Source organism: Echiichthys vipera (genome assembly GCF_963691815.1).
Source record: "Echiichthys vipera genome assembly, chromosome: X".
In the NCBI taxonomy this organism is placed as follows: Eukaryota; Metazoa; Chordata; class Actinopteri; order Perciformes; family Trachinidae; genus Echiichthys; species Echiichthys vipera.
Genome location: NC_139825.1, coordinates 26,762,687 through 26,784,142, shown reverse-complemented (window position 1 = coordinate 26,784,142; position 21,456 = coordinate 26,762,687). Strand labels below are relative to the sequence as shown.

Below are 21,456 nucleotides of genomic sequence, written 5' to 3'. Positions count from 1 at the left end.
TGGAAAAAGGCCAAACAATAGCTAATATTGTTGTAATAGCACAGGAATGAAGATCTTGACTATTTTCTTTAAATATTATATAATTTAGCATTTTCTTGACCAAAGGAACACACATATCTGCAATTAGTGACATTGTTTGTCTTGACAAGAAGCAACCAGGTCCTTACCTAAAAATGCACTAAAACAATCAGAATCTTTATTAAAATAAATGAAGAATAAAAACACAAGAACAGCTTTTTACAGTTTTTATTGTTGCTGGAGGCTCTAATACAATATGAATCATAAGCTTTACAAAATGAAACAAAACAAAAATACAACAAAAAGATTCCCCTCAAGAATGGAAACGAAATGTTTCCACTGAGACACAAAGACAAACTGTGACCCCCAACAGAGACATAGTAGGTGAGGAGAGAGAAAAGTTGAATAAGCTGAACAGAGGGGAGGCGGACTGTTATACACAGTTTAGGGAGGGCTGGGTTGACGACGTGGGTGTAATCACCCGGTGATTCTAACACTCCATCCCTATGTTTGACAAGTCTACCTTTCCACCCTGCGGCCCCTCACAGGCTCACATGCATGTGGACAGAGAGGAATAGAGTAAAAACCTTCTTTCACAAACTGAGGGCCGCCCTCGTGCTCACACCGTTCACCCGGAAGAATGACAGTTATACACTGACAGTAATAGTTTTATACAAATATATCAGTAGGGTGTCCTGGACAAAAGTAGGTGCTTGAAATAAATTTGATGTACATAATAATGACAGCCAGAATGAGCCTACAACCACCTACAGTACAGTCTGTGTCCGTTGCCTCGACACTGAGGAAGAGCAGGGCCAAAAACGGCTGTTTGTAACTGGCCGAGGACACATCAGCTGTGCGAACATCAGGGATTACTACTACAATGACCCTCACACTGGAAGAATATCATTAACCGTGGTATTACTATCATTATATTCATAACATGGGAGAGAATAGAGGGGTGAAGAGAGAGAGAGAGGGAGCGTGAGTGAATGGCTTCATGGCAGATGAGATGCATGAAAACGAAACCAGACAGAAAAAAACAAAAACAAATAAAAAGCTAAAGCATTTTCTCCTTTTTTGTTTTTCCACAAATAAACAAGAGTGCAGCACTGAAACAGGCGTGGAGGGAGAGACGTTAAGAAACAGAGAAAAGATGGCAGAGATGAGGCAGAGAAAGAGAGAGAGTGAGTGAGAGAGAGACAGGAAAAAAAACCAGTAGCAACTCTAACTTTGATGTTTGCGTTTGAATGCCTCCAGCAGGTCGGCCTTCAGAGCCTCCTGCTTTGACTTGTCAGTCAGAGTCTGAACACTCCTGTGTGGGGGGGAGACACAAAGAGAGGAGAGACAATCAGCATGTGCAAGGTGAAATATGAAAACGGCGAGGGAGACTGGAAAAGTCTCTCCAGTGAGACAGAAACAGTCTGTAAGTTCAAGAGAAAAACTGAGGAACTGAAACTATTAGTTAGACATCACAGTCCAACTCCTACTGTGTGGAGCAAAGCTGGTGGAAAAAATGCATTATTATATACCCACTGCACACATTCACAACACAACAGTTAGTTGTTGTCATGCAGCTGAATGCAACTTTACCTGCCAACAGAGTCTTGCAGCAGGATTCACCATCCTTTACTCTCTGTTGAACTACAAAGTTATTTTAAGATGCAGAATTAACTGAGTTTTATGTGTGATATAAAATTAAAATCTTATCCGTTTTAATTTATTTGAGTTTCTGAGCAATATAATCCTGTTAAACAGGGGGGAATGAATACTTGTGTTAATCACACGTGTGTGTGTTTTCCTTTGATAGGACAAAGTGCCGGGCCCAGAACAAACACACCATTTTAGAAAACCTTATTAGGGCAATAAACTGCAAAACATCAGCGGCGGTAACTGCGTTGAATAATCTGACGTGATTAGTGTGGTGTTCCCTCACGGGAATTGTCTGTTAGACTGAAGGTAAACAAAACCTGCACAACATGCTCTACAGCTGCTCAATCTTCAACACTCTGAGGAGCATGCAAATGCGTTATCATACATTCCTGCACACGTACGCACACACAGTCACCTGTTAGCCTGGACCCTCACAAGCACAATGAATTACAAAACATTTTGATTAAGAATATTTCTGACATGCATCAGTTTTACTTTATAACATTGGCTTGTTGTAGATAACAGGTGTATTCAGATCTCGACAAACAGTCTGACTGGGGCGGCCTCTAGCTTACTGGGTGGAGTGTGTGTCCCAAATACGATCAGTCCTTGGCAGCGGCCTGGGTTTGAATCTAACCTGCGGCCTATGTGTCACTGTCTCATTCCCTACTTTCCTGTCACTCTTCAGCTGTTTTAATAAAAATGACATAAAAGTTTACTTAAAACCAAAAACAACCTGTCCAACATAAAACACCCCAAATGCTTTTGTGACCAGTTAGCATTAGCCATATCTTAGTTACATAAACATCATCCCAAGGCACATGAGCCAATATAGGACACTAAACCTACAGAGACGAGGTAGACAGATATGTCAGCTGGTGTGACATTAATTACCTGAATCGTAAAATATAAGTGAGACAGGAGCTAATTCTTAACTTTACGAAAAAGAAGAGTGACTCCTCACCAATTCTCATCAGAAATAAGCAGGTTTAAATTGTTTCCTCTTACAAATATCTTGGTGTTCCTATTGATATATTTAACTGGTCAAAAGTGTTCATGCGGTGTTCAAGAAGGCACAATTTAGGTTTTTTTTTTTTCTCCCCAGGAAATTAAAGTCCTTCAGGGTCAGTAGAAGCTTTCAAATACTTTTTATTTCTAGAGTTTTGTTACTAGTGTTTGGTGCTGTCGTATGTTGGGGTAACAGCATTATTGCCAATGAAATGAAAAGGATTAAGAACATTAGTTTTTGGATTGACTCTCGGTTTATTAGAGACCATTTTGGAGGAAAGAACCAGGAGGCCTCAGACCATCCTTCGTTCTGAAGGTCATTCCATTTGATGCTTTTAGTCATCTAAAAAGTGTGTTGAGAGCAGCTTTGTTTGTAAATAGATATTTTGAAGTAATATAACTTTACCTGCTGTCTTCCTTTAAAAGTACCACAACACATCTGAGTGGGAGCACAAGAGAGTTCATTCTCTACTTTTCAACACACACACACACACCTCTCCATGCCAGGTTGTACCTCTGACCCTAGTCAATGAAGATCTGACGCTGGGTGAGGACCTGCGACAGCTCCTTCTGGAGCTGCCGGTACTTTTGGTTATCAGGCAAAGACTCAATAGATCTGGAGCACAGAGGAGAGACAGCAGGGGAGGAGAGGTGACAGAGGGATTGACAGGACACAGAGTCAGAAGGATGGCAGCAGAAATGTGGGACGAAAGGCAATAAAAAATTTTTTAAAAAGACTATAGGAGAGGGAGGAGATGGAATGAACACATACAAAATGAAACTGTAAAGAAGGGAAGAAAAGGGATGTTTAAATAAAATATCAGTTAAGAAATGATAGAAATTGAGGAAAGATGGAGACACAGAAGAAAACCAACTCTGCTCTCAGAAAGACGAGTTTCTGAAGACCCTGCTGAGTGGAAGTGCTGTAAAAGGAGAGATGGTGGTCCAAGTAATCCAAACAACTCATGACGTGTTACCTTAGGCCGTTGACGATGTCCTTGGTCTTCCCAAAGTAGATTTCATTCAGTGTGGAGCGAATCTTGTTCTCCATATCCTGGAACGAGAATCAAGACATTCTTAAATTTTAGTCTGCCTCTATTTTCCGGTTATCAACTACAAACTTTTTAGTATTATTGACTACATATGGGGGTGTGGGAAGTGTGCGGAACATTATACACAGTGACACTGGCCGGGCAAAGGGATTTTCTACACTAGTGTTACACTTGGGATTGGGTATCGAACTCTGTACTTTTAAGGGCACGGGGCCTTTCCTATCAACACTGTGTGGAGGTCAGACAAAAGTAGTATGTTAATGTAAATGTTCTCCAAAGCTTGTTTAATAATCAGTTTCACATTAGTGTTTTCTGACTTCATAGGCTGACTTTATCTTCTGGATGGCGCTATTACCTGCCTTTAACATCCTTTCTTTCACTGGGAGTGTAACTTCAGTTTTTAATTAGACTCTAGTCATTTTACTGCAGATGAGTGGAACCCCTGCTTTAGGTGGGCAGTCAAAAGGTTAGACAAGAGGTATATTAGACGTCATACTGACTTCGACAAGGCGGCCGATGTTGGCGATGTGGGGTGAGGACTCTCCAACTGTCTCATCTTTTTCCATCTGTGAAAAGATTAAACAAATTGAGTTTGTGGATGAAAACAAAAAGGTTGGACGTGTCAGCAGTGGTTTTGTGTTTAGTCCAACACCGTACCTGTCTTGTAAGGCTGCCGCCCAGGTTCATGGTACCAGAGCCGAGCTTGGTAGTCTGAAGCCACAGCATGACGGTGGAGGTGAGTTTATAGTGAGCAGTACGGCCGCTGGACTTCTCCTGCTCCCACGAAACACAAAAAGCAATGAGACAATTGGCCACATTAAATTGGGAAGTTTTACGCTGCATCACTGTCTAAACATGTATTATGATGCATCTCCTGCACGTCACTGGTTTTAAAAAATCTCATGCTAATTTCATGCATTGTTTTGTCTTTGCCCTTCCTGACTTCCTCAAAGAAAACAAAAAGACTGGATAGGAGCAAGTTCTAATGTCAACCCATTTCATCATATCAGCTGATCTCACCTGCACCTCCACCACATGGATGGAGTCCCAGCACCCTTTGATCTTCTTGGATCCATCCCCGGCCTTCTTGATAAGAATAACTCCAGCGAAGCCATGATCCAAGTCCCAGAGGTACACAGAGGACACACCACCCTCAAAGTACCTGAAAAACAGAGATGTCAGAGGTCACAAGAGAGCAATGATGACCGTTTACTAAAAACTCCCTGTGAGATTGCGTCACTGGTACTTACAGGTCTCTGTACTGGTCGAAGGCGTTATTGGCTTCGACCTCGAGTTTCCTCAGGCGAGATGAAGGCATTGCACCGTCTTCAATGGGAGGGTCATACTTATTACTCCACGGGGATCTGATGTATTAAAAAAGGACATTACAAAATCCATTAAAAAATTGCTAAAATAGTATTTTCAGTCTCTGTCTTTGGCCTATTTTTCAATGATAGATTAACTGATCATAATGTAGAAGTTCAGTTACAAACCCGACCTGTAGGAGTCGCCGTCTCTGTTGTAATCACAGAGCAGATAGTCTTTCCCCACCACCTTGTCCCGGGCAATCTTCAGGGGCTGGTCCACAGAGGAGAGGAGGTCCTCACACAGACCGGGCACCTGGACACAAACACGGCGAGAAAAGCCTTAATTACATGAACGCAGTATTTTCTACAGCAGAGATGCTTCATTGTGCTTAGCCCCAGAAGACCGCACAAGTTTGTAACACATCTGAACTCCTCAGACACCTTACTGAAAGATTGTTTGTCTTGAGTTCAAGCAAGATACAATAATAATATAATAATATAATATTTCAGACTTCCTGTAAGAGATGCCACTTTATAAAACCTGCAGGACTGAAGTAACAGTCCAGGCAGCAAAAACAAAAGTAGCCTTGTATTTGATCGTCTCATTTTGGTCAAAAATGAACTGAGTGTTCTTTCCTTTCACAATCCAGCGTCACTCAGAAAGCAAAGGTTACTGAGTGGAGTTGGAATAAAATATCAACGGGAAACATAATATCTAGAGAATAAGAGTGTACAAATTACTTCTAACAGACTGACATGGACTCCCTTCTCTATGTCTTCCTACACCAGAGTATAGACACAAAGGAGGCCCTGTCTCCCTAAACCCCGTCCCACCCCACACACACACACACACACCTGGCAGCCCTGACTGGGTGAGACAAGGGAGGGAAGAGTGGGAAGAGTGTGGTAGGGGGAGAACACAGAGAACAGAAAGGAGGAGACAAAAGAGATGTGGAACAAACAGGAAAGACGGAGCTGATCTCAGGTGATTCTGAGTCACCAGGAAGACAGTGGAGCCAAAAGGTGCCTGGCAGTGGAGGTGATTGACAGCTGTGATAATAATCGCTAACAACCGGACACAGTGAAATGGGTGAGGAGAGAGACGATGCCCGGGGAGGAGGGAGGTTAAAGGTGAGGGAAGAAGAAGGTGAGCAGGTGGGGGTCTGGGTGGAAAGGAACACATGTGCCCACAAAACAAGGTGCCATGCAAACACTGGTAAAAGTGTGATTTGATTTGTGTCCAGTTAGCTTCATTTGTCAGACTCAGCTGGCACTGGTCTGTTGAAATCCACAGCGGAGCTTTAGCAGTTTTTAAAAACTTTTTTTTTAACAGAAAACTGTAGGAAGGAAACAAATTATTAAATTTACAGGCAGTCATTTACAGCTATTCAAGTGCTCCACTGAGGACTTCGAAGAGCAACTTGACTTCCACATGCTCAAAATAGCTTCAGTTACCCAGATGACACACTGATGTGTTCATGTTACAGGGCTCCACACTAACTTTTTTCACTAGGAGCACTGTGGCCCCCCAACTGAAAATTTTAGGGGAGCAACCAGAAATTTTAGGGGCACACATCGTAAACCAGTAATAGATGCAGACGTTACAATGTGCTGTTTCAAATTCAGTGTCACATTTTTATTGTGCTCTTTTGAAGATGAAACATAGGAGGTAAACCGACAGCACCATCGCTGTCATGACAGAACAATAGAAAAAAAAAAACATACATTCGGAATGTGACGAAACGATACACGATATTAAGTCTACGAGATACGACGATATTTTAACCCTTTTCTTTACAGGGGGGTTGATTTTAGCAGAGAGCTGTGGTGTTGCTGCAGGTGTCTTTGCATAGAACTTGCGTTAGCCGCGGTGTAGCCTACGGTACTCAGGGTGGTAAAGTGTAACAGGTCCCAACACTGTGACTAGCTGCGGGCGTTGCGTGATTGTGTTGCGGTGCTGACACCACTATATCTACTTTCAATGCTTACATATTGTTCCTGTCTTATCTATCACTCTGTAGCTGTTCATCCGCTTACATATTAATATGGCGAGACATCTGATCGCACATGTGCGACTAGATGTAAAAATCAGTTGCACTCTCAAATTTTGGTCGCAAAATGTGACCATTTGGTCGCAATCTGGAGCCCTGTGTTATGAACTACAAACACCAGAAAAATCACAGGAGGCCCACCCAAATCCACACATACACTTCAGTTGCTACCAAACACATCATAGATCTGCTGAAGAACAATCCCAGGTCAGAAACCAGAGCACAACTCTCACAGTATTTGGACACGCGTGTTTACTGTGTGACTTGACATAAAATGCATTCGCAATTTATTTGTACACTTGCAAACAAATTACAAATTACTAACTGCATATGTTGGCATCTCAGCCATCTATAATGTCATCATTTGGTGATAACTTTACTAATACAGGACAACTCTGGAGCACAAAAGCCACAATTGTTGAGTTGTTGTAGTGGATATCATCTTTTTCATTTTGACTGACTGACCCAAGTTCAAATGATGACGACAATTTAAATGCAAGAAGGGTAGATATACCAAGTTGTAGCTTCAGGCTACACCTTTTCAGTTTATGTAACATGTTTTGTTGCTAAATGGATTGCTTTCTTTTAATTTGAGGCTTGATGTTGTGGACTGAAATAAAATAATGTAATTGAACTATGAGGAGAGTTTTCTACAAGACTGCACTACAGAGAAACTGGGAATTTTAGACGTATAGTGAGAGTAAACTTTTCAGTGAAGTAAGAGGAATCTTGTCTCCAAATGTTCAACTTTTTCAATATATTTTTTTTTAATTCAATGTAAGTGAACATTTGTGTCAAAAAAGTATTATGCAAAACAGTACTTTTATATTTCTCAAAACATGTCTGGAGGGGGCATAGTTTACACCATGCGTGTGTTTTACCTTTAAAGAAATCTGACAGGATAATGCAAAGACAGCAACTCACCAGGTCAATGAGGTCACTGAGGTTCTTCTCGATCTGCTGAGGAGGCAGACGCCTCATCAGGTCCAGGGCACAGTCTAGTTGCTGTTCACTCTGAAAACAAAGAGATGACACTTATTACACCGTGCTATCAGGCTAGAGTTAAACACGACAGTCCAAAGCGTCACAATGCAGCATCTCTAACCCACTCATGTCACAGTGTGTTAATGTATACTGGTATGCTACAAAAAAAGTTACAATTTAACATAAAAAATTCTTATTTTAGCTCAGAGGGTAATCCACACATTATACAGTTTATCAAAATGTAAAATAAAATGAACCCAGTGTTGACAATGCACCATTTTACCAGGTTTCTAACAACAGTTAAACACGTTCTGGCAAGGGTTTTGTACCTAATAACTATGTATTTTTTATTTGTGAGGCAACATAACTGATATGAAATTGCCATTTAGAAAGAAGACATAATTAGACTTTGTTACTTTACGTACATTTTTAGAGTTTTAATACTCATTTGAACATACACAGCGCTAGTCTAATACAACGGTCTGTAGTGTGAAAATGTAAAAATACCTTCTAACTGAAAAGTTTTAGAATTGGAGCTTTTTAAGTTCAATAGAACTGCACTCAATAATCGACTTGTTTGTGCTGCCTCTCAATATGAAGAGAGTCGACTACTAAAGCTTGTAGCATTGTAACACACTCTTAATAAACTCTGGGTTCTCTACGTTGTTGGTGCTTCGTTTTATGTGTAGTGACTGTTGCTACTGCAGAGGTTTGGTGTCATTTTGAGCAGTATTAGTGGTTAAAAAAAAGCTGTTTTGGATGGTTTAGCGCTCTGCCCCGGGCAACTCAGTGCTAGCCATGTCTGGATGTTAGCGACTGTCCAGGATTTCTCTGTTAACAGGTGATCACCCAAAATACTTGGCTCAATGGCTTATTTGATGTATTTTCATGCTGAAAAAGACCATGGGGTCCAATTTCGCCTGTGTTACACTTTAAGCCTGATCAGATTCCAGTGCAGGGTTGTTTTTTTTTAAACTTTCAACCTGCTGTCAAAAATGCCCATGTGTACCCTATTGACACACTGAAGCCTGACATGGAACACAAAAAAGTAAGCAGTTTTAATTTTTCTTACTGACGCCAAGCAGGGCCACTTTGGGTTAAAAATGATTTGGTAGATTTTACCTCCACTGCAGCAAGATTTTACACGTTTGCATATCATCTCTAAACTGCTGCTGTTGATTGATGAGTTCACTTTAAAACCAGTGCTATGCTCACACTGAGGATAAAAATATGGTTTCTTTAAATCCAGTCTTGACTTTCCCTGCCACAATGACACAAAACACTACAACGGGGATCTCCGCATATTATAAAATGAGGCTTCAGTTGTGTGGGTGGGAGTCTCCCAGAGTAACAACATTTTTTAGTACTACATTTCCTTGTTGTTTTACTATCCCTTATCTGCAGCTCAACAAGTAAACATGGCCTAGGAAAACACTAATAAAAAGACTAACTTTAACCAACTCAGACTGCTGAAGCTTCACAATATCTTCACATAAACTTATATATATTTTCAGGCAGAATAAGTAATTTTCTTAGATCAGGAGGGATATTTACAGCAAACAAAACCTGTCATATGAGCACCTGACCATTGCTATTCCTTAAAGGAAAGCCATTCTATGCTAATGAAGAGGGTATGAAGAAACTTTCAAAAGTGTCTAGTTTTAAAGCAGGCTCTCTATTAGTGTGCTTTGTGCAGCTGTATAGTGTAGGAAAATATATGCAAGTATTGGATCAGGACTCAGATATTGGTATGCTCTCTCTATAAAAAAAATAAAAACATGACCAGCTCAATGATAAAGGCCTGCTACATTCTGAATGAGGGTATGAGAGGAGTTGCTTTGCGGGAAACATTCACGCCCTTCTAGGCAAACACAGACACATTTCCAGCTCAGTAGACTGAGCAGCACTCATGATTCGTCATGTGAGACTTTACACGGCGCAAAATCACTCAAAAGTTTGACTAAACTGAATTGCACAGTGCAGAAAACTGCTCTGTGGGTAAAACTTTCAAACGTGTAGCCTGTATAACCATATCCAAATAAGTGATGTCAGAGCAGATATGGTCCATCACTGTGGCTGCGAGAGGTAGGTCATGTGGGACATTAGGCGGCAGATATGACGTGGAGTCGATATCAGCTCATCATCAAACAGCAGCAGGTAGTGTGGCAGAGAGGTATTTTCAGTGAGGATTTGTTGTACTGAGGTGAACTACAAACAGGTAATTGTCAGGTGACCATAACTATCATTCAGGTCAAACTTTAATTTTAACTTTGGATATGTTTTATATATTATTGCACCGGTTTAAATGCGGTGGAAACTTCACCCTCTATATGGGCTGGTTGCAGAGTTAGCCCAAAGACACCAAAACACCTGCTCTGACATCACTGAATAGAGTATGAATCTTTGATACAATCTCCATCACAGACATCCTGTTAAACCAGGTGATGTCGGTATTACAGTTACAGAGGGCATGATCCCTCCCCTGCCTTCCCACCCAATGATCACCGTCAATGATCCAGGGGTTCTCACAGGAAATTGGCAAAATGTGTCCAACAGGTGATTATCAAACTACCTTCAGCCTGGTGTCTGACCCAAGCAGTGGTGATTGCTTTAAGACTGCAAGGGAAGCTCAGATTCCCCTAAAATGTCCCCCCAAAAAATACACATGTACATTTCATTGACTAAATACTCCCTAGAAAGCGTTCATCTTTTGTTCAGAATCAGCTACTTATCACAGGTAACCGGCGCAACTTCCTTCTCATTCATCCCAACAGCACTTTACAGAGTCAGACGCTCAGCTTCTACTGACTTCAGTGGGGAAGCGTAGAGCGGGTTGTTCCACTGCAGCAAAACTAGACGGTCATTGGATAAATTCTGGGCGTTGTCCCGCCCATTGGAAGCTCAGCGTCTCTAGGGGTCTATGGGACATTGGACTTTGTCTTTGTTAAAAACGACTAGCGTTGTTTTTGGCGACTCGGTTCCATCACTCTGCGGTTTCTTTCCCCAACGAGCAGCTGCAAAGCTTCTCCCCCCGTCACGATCACTCACAGGCGGTCACACTTCACAGTAGCCTGACGCAGCAGCTCCAGCTGAGCCAAGGCCGTTTAAGCAGCCTAGCTCTGCTGGCCATTGAGGACACCGGTCCCTGGAAAAGACTCCTAGTTGGTAAGACAAGGTCACAGATCATTTTCTTGAAAAGGAACGAAGGGTAAAATTGACATATAAACATTTATGATGTAGGCCAGAAAAATTAGCTTTCCCCTCCTTGAAAGACCAGCAGCCGCCACTGGTCCCGAGTGCAGTGTTGAGTGTTTTTCCCACATCAGCACCTAATCTCTGACCGGGCTGTCCCTGGGCTCTGATTAATTACTGCAAAGCTAACGTACGATGTAACTTTCTCGTATCAATCTCAGCACTATGTCTCAGTGCTAAGTCTCAGCGCGTCAAGTCCCGGCGCGCTGGGAGACTTGCCCCCCGCTCTCCCTGCAGGCACACGGCCACAACGCTATGCACGCTCCCGCTCCTCTCTTCTTCATGGGTTTCTGAATCCTCTTGGTTAGATTGTTACAGTAATCCCTAAATAAGCTGCCTTATTATTTCAGTTTTTGCATGACATGTCCTAAAGAATATCTGATTAAATTTGTTTTGTAATTATTAGGATACAAATCTGATACATGGTATTTTTAGAATCTAAAAGAAATAGAAAAAAAAACACAAACCGAAAAACCGTGACCCCAAAACCGTGATATGAACCGAACAGTGGATTTTGTGAACCGTTCCATCCCTATTGCTGAGTATTTTCTCATCTATTATGAACTTTAGTACAAGATGAACAAATCTTGCAAGGATCAGAACATAAAGTGTTTTCCAAATGAAATAGATATTGCCGTAACAGTGTGGCCACTGTTTTTTTGATGAGAAACTAAATCGAAAAATAAAAAGGATAGATATTTTTATACAGTTTTGGCGATGTACATCTTCCTTCCAATGCCTTTGTCAATGTCTCCGAACCCGATTGGGTGATTAACTGTGTGGAACAGTTTGACTATCAAACTAAAACTGCATTCTCATATAATATTCCCTCAGGTATTTCAGATAACATTTTCTGAGAAGTTTGAGGTTATGTGCCTGTTTTTGTCAATGCAGAACAACAGGTTTACGTCTCCTTAAACCTGAGGGTGGATTTTGTAGAATGGTCAGATGTACTGAACAGTTTGTGTTGTGTGACAATCAATCACTCAAATTCTCACTGTCATCACAGACTACAAAACCAATGCCCATAAAATCAATTCAGAGACTTCAATACAACCTGAGACTGACAAGCCAATTCCTTTTTTTGTAACATGTTAGAGTTATTTACTGAGGCTTGTTTGGTTATCTACTTAGTCACTCAACAAGTTTTATAATGTGGCCATTGTCCCCAATACACTACAGTTTGTGAAGCAGCAGGCTCATTCTTTACCTTTGTCATTACAACCTTCCTCTATGACGGGTCTAATAGGGAACATTGCTTTAAAAGTCTTCCCTTTTGCGGTAACCATCTCTATGTTGTGCAGCAGTATTAGGATGAATGAAATGGGAAATATTCCACTTATCTTTAAGCAGGAAAGTCATTTAAGACTAAATGAAGAACGAACATATACATAATGACAGCCTCAGAAGAGGCAGGGCTGGATGGCACGGCATCCCCCCCAAGGGTTTCTCTACCTGAAATATGCAGCCAGCAGCAGGCCCTTAGTGAGGAGGGGAGGCCAGGCCAGCCACAACATGAAAATCTAGAGACTATGCAAGTTCTAGGAAGTCTGGTAAGAGTAGAGGGACAAAACCTGTATTTTAGTTTACCCTAGCAGGTAACTGGGCAATATCGGCGCGTGTTATCAAGTCACTACTACGGTAATTTACAAAATATTACAGTGCCTGAATTTAAGTTATGTCAGTTGCATTTGCTCTTAGCAACCTCATTATAAACGTAACTATTGATACAAAAGCCCACGGGTAAAATGATATCCTGAAATGATAGGTGGAAATAAGTTTGAACCAATAGCGTCAATATCAAAATCACCAGCAGCACGATAGCACTAGTTTCTTTGCCCTGCTACATACCATTTGTCTGTTACACCTTTTTTATTCACCTCCCTTTTAGGTGTCGACAAAACCCTCCACTTTGGCTTATCATTGAAGTGACTCCTCTTAAGTACATAAGATGGACGGACTACACTCATACAATGACGTGATAGAGTAGAAAACCCTCTTTCCATAAACATTTTTCTTAACGGCGACCCTGAATATAACAGAAGGTTCTGGGCAATGTTTCCCATGCCATTTCCTCTCCACTGAGATGCTTTTTGCCTGTCTTAAAATCTCTCTCAGCTGATGAATCAGCCTGCACCATCATCACACCTGCGCTCCTTGACGCTGTGTTTACCAGCGATCTTGTCTCTGTGTAAACACCAGCTCAGACCAACAACCTGCGGGGTCATGGGAGAGCGCTGAGGCTCGGCCAGCAGGATGGATGAGGTGAGGCCGAAAAGAGTGGGCGACTGCAGAGAGAAAACAGCTGCTTTCCCCAAAACTTAGACATAAGGCAATTTGGGTCAGGTGGAAGTACTTCAATACACACTCTTATAAACTATGTGAAAGCTCAAAATGGTGCTCTATTATAGCACAATAGTTAAAGTCAGATATTAGTTTTTGTCAAGCATAGATATGATCAATTGCAGTGGTGTTACTGCCATATAAGCTTGAGTAGGTAGGACAATGTAATCAATAATGCTGGTATGTTTTGTAGGGGTTGTCAGGGCTTAACATCTCCATAATCAAATATTGACAAAGATAGAAGATCAAACTCGCAAGGCAGGAAAAACTTAGAGCTTGTCATGGTTGGGAATAGGAGGAGCAAGCAGTCTTATTTTAGCTACAGGCAACCCTTGACTATATTAGCATGTGTGTGTGTGTGCGTGTGGTGCACGACTGGAGCACTGTGTGTGTGTGTGTGTGTGTGTGTGTGTGTGTGTGTGTGTGTGTGTGAGAGAGAATGTGTGTGTGTGTGTGTGTGTGAACGAGTGAGTATGTGTGTGTGAATCAGTGAGGTGCACGACTAGAGTACCGTGTGTGTGTGTGTGTGTGTGTGTGTGTGTGTGTGTGTGTGTGTGTGTGTGTGTGTGTGTGAATGAGTGAGTGAGTGAGTGAGTGAGGTGCACGACTAGAGCACCGTGTGTGTGTGTGTGTGTGTGTGTGCGTGTGTTGTGCACGACTGGAGCACCGTGTGTGTGTGTGTGTGTGCGCGCGCGCGCGTATGCGTGTGGTGCACGACTGGAGCACCGTGGTGTGTGTGTGGACGTTATATTGGGAATCCTCCTTAATACTGTTCACGAACTTGTGTCACATCCAAAACATCCTGTGCTAACTCTACGCCTACGGGGCATCTAACTAGCTTTGGCTAACGGCTAGCGACTTGCTAACTAGCTGGAGGAAACAGCTAGTTAGTTTAGCCACGGAGCTAATTCATATATTGTGCAGTTCTGCAAACAGTGCAAGTTAGACATGCATCGGTGATTTATACACTTGACCCACTCCCCACTGATGCTGCTCCCAGGTTACCACCCAGTATCTCCAGCTAGCGTTAGCCTAGCCTAGCTTAGCAGCCCTAGCCCTTAGCAGTAGGAGCCCCACCAAACCCTCTCAGCCCGTCCCTGTCTCTTCCAGCTCCGCCGCGGCCCTTACCATGTCTGCGGCAGTCTCGGTGAGGCAGGGGAGCACGATTTCAGCTTAACTTTGGTTTAACGAATCGCTCCGCTCGTCTCTTGCTGTTTTGTTGATTTTTGTGTTAGTCCCCCGCGGAAGATGTTTTGTTCGCCTCTCCCTGACTGAACCCAGCCCTGTCAGCGAAATCCACTTCCTCAACCGGGCTACAGGAAGGAGGCTGCTGAAATCAGAGACAGGCCCCTGGTTGCATGTCCGGGTCACACTGGGCTTTCTCCCCTGCAGCAGCCAATAGCGAAGGAGCAAGAAAGGCATTGCCAAGTATGGAAAGAGAGGAGTGGTGGTGCAGTAAATATGCGCGCAGAGAGGGCAGTCGAAAGACAAAATACACCGGTGGAGTTGAGATAATATCTTCACTTTATCAACGATGCCGGGAAACTGCTACACACGTGATGTCCGCAGCGAGGTTGTCACGATACCTGAATGTTATGCAACAGTAAAAGATATTCGACAGCTCTTTAGATACCACAACAAAAAGAAAAAAGTCCTTATATATATATATATATATATATATATATATATATATATATATATATATATATGTGTGTGTGTGTGTGTGTGTGCAGTCTTGGGTTGATCATCTGATTGTAGATTTTTTTATATAGCTTCGATACTTTAATAATAATAATAGTATTGAATGTGGATATCGTACCGTTTTGAAACACGCAGTATTGAAAAGTATCATTATTTTTACTTTATCAGTCTTTTCTGCTCTTTTCATTTAAATATGACATGTCAGAATTAATGCAAATCAAAATAATTTATTCATATTATATAGGAGTTTAATAATTATTATGATCCACCTTTACTTTTGATCCCATCATTTTTATACACATAAGGTCTGTGGTAAGTGTGATTATCATTCTTTAATTAAATATTGATTACTTCAAAATGTAGATTTCATCTCCCTTTGTCATTAAAGATTGTGAAATCAGTCAACGTCACAAAATATAATAAACTATTCACTTGTAAATGTCATTGAGTCACTGCTTGATTTTTATTTTATACTGGAATTGCTCATAATCCATATGTTTGAATTATGAAGACTCCCACAGATTTAATTTGATCGATTTTTGTCCAGCTGAATATCAATGTTCCCTGATTTGTATTACACAAGAATAATGCGAGCAGATGTGTAAATGTTTACATCAATGTGTGGATTTATGGTTAATGGGGGTGTTTTATTGTGGATTCAGTGACACCATGGTGGCTGGTAGTTCATTAATATACATTATAATGTAATCAAGTGAGTCCCTGTAATATAAAAAATGTCATGTACTGCTGCTCACACTGGTAATCAACACCCAACTCTGTCACAGGTTAATTGTTTTATTTGCTAGTGTTCTCCCTGAGGATGAACCACCACTTTAGTGACAATCATAATTCTGTTTTGATACAGCTGCACTCAGGAATTGGTAAACTGCACAACTTTTATGATTTTCCAGGGACAAAATAACAACCAAATGTAATATTTGTAATGTTTAACAGTAGCAGGCTTTATCATGAGGGAGAGTTTTCCTAAAAACATATTAACCAATCGTAAAGGTAAGGCCCTTTCTCCCGTCTTGCAGTAGTCTGGGTTAATGTTTTCACAGTGACTATAGCTGCCCTTTCTCAGGGGTTAACTTTTGTGCTGTGTCTCATAAAAAGCATGTGCAAGTGACCCATGCAAATGTACTCCCATGTATTTTGTTGTTATTTATAAATATTTATTATTTATTTATCCATTTCAAAGCTTTCATGACATGTAGAAATGTGCTTTCTGCTCTGAAGTGGCACGTGCATCCTGGATTGTTTGTAAATGAGAAACCTGCCTGTAAACCTCTTCAACATCTGTATATTATTGACTGAGTGGAAAGCAGCACTTTGACTTCCAGCATCTAATCTGCTGGAATTTCTTGAGAGGAGGAGAAATCCAACTAGTCTTAAAATGTGACTGTAATGTGTTATTATGAACACAATTTTGAAAAAACTAGACATGTTTTTGATTAGAAGAAGGTGTGGCTCGAGTTATTTCTCAACATATGCTTCATCTAAATGATCTTGTGCAACACTTTGTGTAGCATAATTTCCTGTGCAAATACTATGCATATATGAGCGATTGGGGAACTTCCCCCAGCAGTGAAAACTAAAATAATGCAGTGAGAAATAAAGTAAAGTGATATAAAGTGAGATGTTAAAACATGCTTATTTCTATGTGTGTGAATGTGCATAGGAAAATAAGGTGTAGACTCTTTGTAACAAGTTGTATTATTTTAATAGCACCATTTATGCTACGTATATAAAAGCATACTTGTTTTGTTATTGTTTATTGTTGTTTATATACCTCTATGAAGTTTTTTCATTTCCTACTGATGTGACTGTAACTGTTGTTGGTACATATGGTATAGATAAATATGTATATGTAATTGTGTCTATGCTTTGGATAGAAGTTTGTCATTAATCTCATGTTGTAAATAAAGTTGATCCCTCATTTAAAAAACGGAAATAAAACGGGACTCGATTTCTCTCGCGATATTCTGCGGAGCTTCCTGACAGCTGAAAACATGGCAGACACACACGGACGGAAATGGGACCGCTGTCTTGCTGATACAACCGTGAAAACAGGTTAATGTCTTGTCGTACAAGTGATGTAATTATCTAACGCTGTGGTTGGCTATTCTGCAGCGTATTACATGATGAATAAGCTGGGCTGCAGGTCAGTGGAGGCCCTTTTCTACGGGGCAGTTTACTAAGGTCAACTTTAAACATGCCCGCTGAATGGAAACAAACTAACGTGTGCTTTTTTTTTTTTTTTATCTGGGAGAAGAATTATTATATTTAAGAAGAAAATCTAGCGTCGAGATGAAGCTGGTGTCTGTGTTTGTTAACAGACTGTACAAAGTGTGTGAACAAAGTCACCAGTGAATGTGGAGGGTGTGTCACAGCCGTGAAGGATCATTCTGCCTGAAGCTGTATCATCTCTCCATCACCCTCTGCTTCAGGGGTGGGCAGTTCCTGCCCCTGGAGGGCCACTGTCTGCATGTTTTAGGTTTCTCTCTGCTCCAATACACCTGACTCTAATGCCTGCTCGTTATCAAGCAGCTGATGCTTTGGCACAGTTTGATCATTGTTGGGTTAGGGAAAAACCTAAAACATGCAGGACAGTGGCCCCCCAGGACCTGAATTGCCCACCCCTGCTCTACTTAAATCAAGATTTTACAGCATGACAATCCTACTCTGGAGTTAATGATTTTCTAGCCTCCAAAGCATGTCTTAAACACACAGGGTACAAAATAAAAACAAAGTTTTTTGTTTAGTTTAGACCAGGGGTGTCACACTGATCCAGTAAAGGACCACTGAGGCTGGTTGGAATGAAAACCTGCAGCCACAGCGCAGCCCTTTACTGGATCAGTTTGACACGTGGTTTAGACGGTGCAGATTCATCCCAGACCATATCCACACTGAACTGGGCAAATCTGAAAAGTCTGTAAACACTAAAATGCCTAAACTAGCTATTGAAAAGCAGTTATACCTATGAATGGGACGGACCGCGATTACTCTGTTCTGTCTCCCCCTGTGTTTTAATACAGCAGAAGTCACAAATTGAATAAGATTGTTCTACTACTGTTGTCGCTACAGAATGAGCATACAGAGGTGATTTAATCCTGTCGTGTGAATGCAAATACAGGATATTATTGAGCTCAGCTGTGCTTTGTGATGTAAATTTGTCTTCATAACTTTAACGCCACAAAGATTCTGGGCATGTCTCAGAAGACATATGTTATTGTTTTAAATAGTTTTCTCCTGTCAATGATAATATGCAAAGCCAACCAGTCTGGAGATATTGATACAGTTTGTTTTTGAGAAACAAAATTTGTGGGTGAGAAAAATGCTGGGTCAGCGTTGACTGAGGGCTGCAAGGAAAGAAGGTGCCTTTTCAGATTTTTCCATCATAGTGTGGACAAACTCGTAGCTGATGCATTTAAGCCTGACAGTGTTAGCGATGGTCGGCTTGTGACCAGTATTCCTATTTGTTAAAGCACTTTCCCACGGCATATGATGTTATGGATTTTGAGTCCTTTCCAGTTATAACCATCAGCCTTTGCAACTAATGCACCAGCAGTTTACGCAAACAATGGCAAACAATCTGTCCCAAAAGACACTTAATGACGTCAACTTCGCTACAATGAAATATGTGTTTAGCTGGGAGGAAAAACATCTGCAATGTGGCATTTCTTTGAACTCACTCTGTGTATAGCAAACTGCCAGCAGTGCCAAGGTGTCTGTGGTAGCCAGATAAACTCAGCAGCATATGTTCTGCTCAGGGCGTTTCTTTTTAACTTTCTATGATTGCTCAGCAAGATATTGTTGGGCTTATTTTGTGATTCCTAGCATTTTAATGAATTGTAGTGATGCGCTGATTGTCATATTCTGGGCCGATACCAATGTTTAAGATAACATTTTGACAATTTGAGCTGATACATATTTTTCATATTTATTCCCCCTTTCTTGACAGGCATTTCACTCATGGTATTTCTTGTAGCATATAAAAACACTATATAGACATGTTAACAAGGTTAAAAACTTGATTTTCATTGGAGTGGATTTGAATTGGTCTATTACTTTATATCGCCACATTGTTGACCTCCGGGGCCAAACAACGCCCCTTAGCTGTGATATTATCACAACATATCACAGCCTATCCTGAGCTATTGCTTAATTACTTATATTACTTCACAGTTGCAGTAATGACTGTCACCTAGTCATATTAATAAGATTATTTTTTTCACTCAAGCTGTGCAAATCTTAGTGTCCAATCACACATATTTTGTTCTACTAAGAAATGTGCTATCACAATCAATGCAATGCAAGTTATTCAACTCAAGTTGTATTTCTTTTAACTAAATTGACAGTTACTATAATTAAAAATTGAATTTTGAGAAATATTTGAATTAATTACCAGCTCTGGAATTGATTTGCTGGGATTCTGAGTATTTTCTGGCCTGTTGGTTAAACCGTTCATTCTACTGCAGCAAAAATGTTTTTGTTATAATCCATCCACCTTGGAGACGTCCAGACAAAGAAAGCATGCCAAAATGAGATGATCAGCCCTCATATTTTGCCAATGCTTTTACTGTATTACTGTGAATGGCTTTATAACGGTTCTGGCTGGAGAGCAAAGAAACATGGAGGCTGCAACAGACAGAGAACCTTAAATTTAACTAAATCTTTGCTTGAAATGAATGCAGAGGACAAGGATGTATTGTTGATCTGCACTGATAGTGAGGGTGTGCGCAGTCTTGCGGTCTTGTTTGACATTTGTAAGTTGTGTAATGGAGAACAGTCTGAGGTTTCTGGTTCAGGCAAACCGGTCATGCTGCATAGCTCCCTGAATCCAATTAAGAGTCGGAGGGGCCCAAATGGCTGTTTTTTTATGTGTTTTCTGTGCTGGCTGGCCTGCTGTTGGGTGTGGTGTGGCCTGCAGCGAGGTGAAGTTAAGCGCACAAACACATTCCTCCTCAAGATCCCACTCCGGTCTGAGCACTTCAAACAATTTCGCCAACTTCTGTTGCCACTGACTAACCTTCATGATGCTGGGTCAAGACATTGCTTTCCTGCATGTGTGCACTCTTTGACCCATTACCTCTCCTGCCCTCTGCCTCGTGGACAAGGTTGTTGCTCCTTTTTTTAACTAATTTCCCCTCTCCTGCACCCCTTTTACACTTTTTTTTCTTCTAGGAAGTATGTGCTTTTGCTGCTTTTTCTCTCCCTCTCTTTTTCCTAATGAGCAATGTCTTGCTAACTTGTGCTATTTACCAACTCTTGCATCAAACATAATTGCGGCACCCCACTGACCTCATTACAACAGATTTACATCTATGCCAGAGTTTTTATGCTGGATCAGACATGACCACATTACCTCAGTACTAAAATCAAATCTTTTTTGGAAGTGTAGTTTAATCACTGCACTCTTTTTTTTCTTTTTTGCAGCAACTGGCTTTGCTGTGGGCATTGTGTTCTCCATCCTTGTCTTTAAACGTAAGTGCTCCTTCTTAAGGTAGACTAGTTTGTAAGCAATACTTTAAAACATAATTTATGTCTTTTTCTTCTCCACAGGTCGCACATGGCCTGTCTCACTTGGTTCAGGTTTGGGACTGGGCGTAGGATACTCCAACTGCCAGCGTGACTTTAGGTCACCGTAACTGGTTCATGGCAGCGTTGTTAAGGTGAGCACACAGTGAAATTTGTTGTTTGTTAGAGGTTTGGCACAAACACATAATGCTTTTTGTGTGTGCTCATTTACAGGACCAGTAGTGAAGCACTAAAGATGAACAGGATTTGCCATGACATTACTCAAAAAATATGTGTGTTGCTGGCACTATCGTCCAATGATGTATATTTAATAAAGCAAGTTTTGAAAACTCACTTTGTTTCTCTCTCAGTTTTTCCTGTGTGCATGTTTGAGAAGAATGAAATGTGGTTTGGGGGTGGGAGGTAATTTTGTGTGTTAATGAGCTGGGAGACTGGAACTCCTGCTGTTTTGGAATGAGGGCCAGGTTCAGCATCTGCAGCCCTGTTAGAGAGTGGGAGGATATAAAGTTGTACAGGATGATGGAATAAAGAAAATACAGTTGGTGG

General features: G+C 41.1%; 2 protein-coding genes across 3 annotated transcripts; one reads left to right on the top strand and one right to left on the bottom strand.

The window, feature by feature from the left end:
* Positions 1–231: 231 nt before the first annotated feature.
* On the bottom strand, positions 232–15,000 carry capzb (capping actin protein of muscle Z-line subunit beta). Of its 2 annotated transcripts, XM_083938797.1 has the most exons (10): positions 14,797–15,000; positions 8,014–8,103; positions 5,230–5,351; positions 4,982–5,095; positions 4,752–4,893; positions 4,389–4,505; positions 4,232–4,297; positions 3,657–3,733; positions 3,194–3,295; positions 232–1,333 (listed from the first exon to the last, which is right to left on the bottom strand). In XM_083938797.1, exons 1-9 carry the CDS (start codon positions 14,797–14,799, stop codon positions 3,202–3,204), a joined length of 825 nt encoding a protein of 274 aa, XP_083794923.1. In that variant the 5' UTR covers positions 14,800–15,000; the 3' UTR covers positions 232–1,333; positions 3,194–3,201. The 2 variants fall into 2 exon arrangements, with proteins under 2 accessions (XP_083794923.1, XP_083794924.1); XM_083938798.1 differs by lacking the exon at positions 3,194–3,295.
* Positions 15,001–17,366: 2,366 nt separating this feature from the next.
* On the top strand, positions 17,367–21,243 carry LOC310965323 (MICOS complex subunit Mic10-like). Its single transcript, XM_083938847.1, is given in 5 exon segments — positions 17,367–17,442; positions 20,809–20,856; positions 20,935–21,017; positions 21,021–21,044; positions 21,124–21,243. Coding segments are annotated over 5 exon segments (225 nt in total). The 5' UTR covers positions 17,367–17,381; the 3' UTR covers positions 21,133–21,243.
* Positions 21,244–21,456: the final 213 nt, after the last annotated feature.

Bases quoted from the DNA above. Each gene is read 5' to 3' on its own strand.
- capzb (XM_083938797.1), bottom strand. The intron at 4,506-4,751 runs GTGAGATCAGCT...TCGTGGGAGCAG, and splicing joins TCCATGTGGTGGAGGTGCAG to GAGAAGTCCAGCGGCCGTAC. The intron at 3,734-4,231 runs GTCAGTATGACG...TTCTCGTTCCAG, and splicing joins ACATCGGCCGCCTTGTCGAA to GATATGGAGAACAAGATTCG.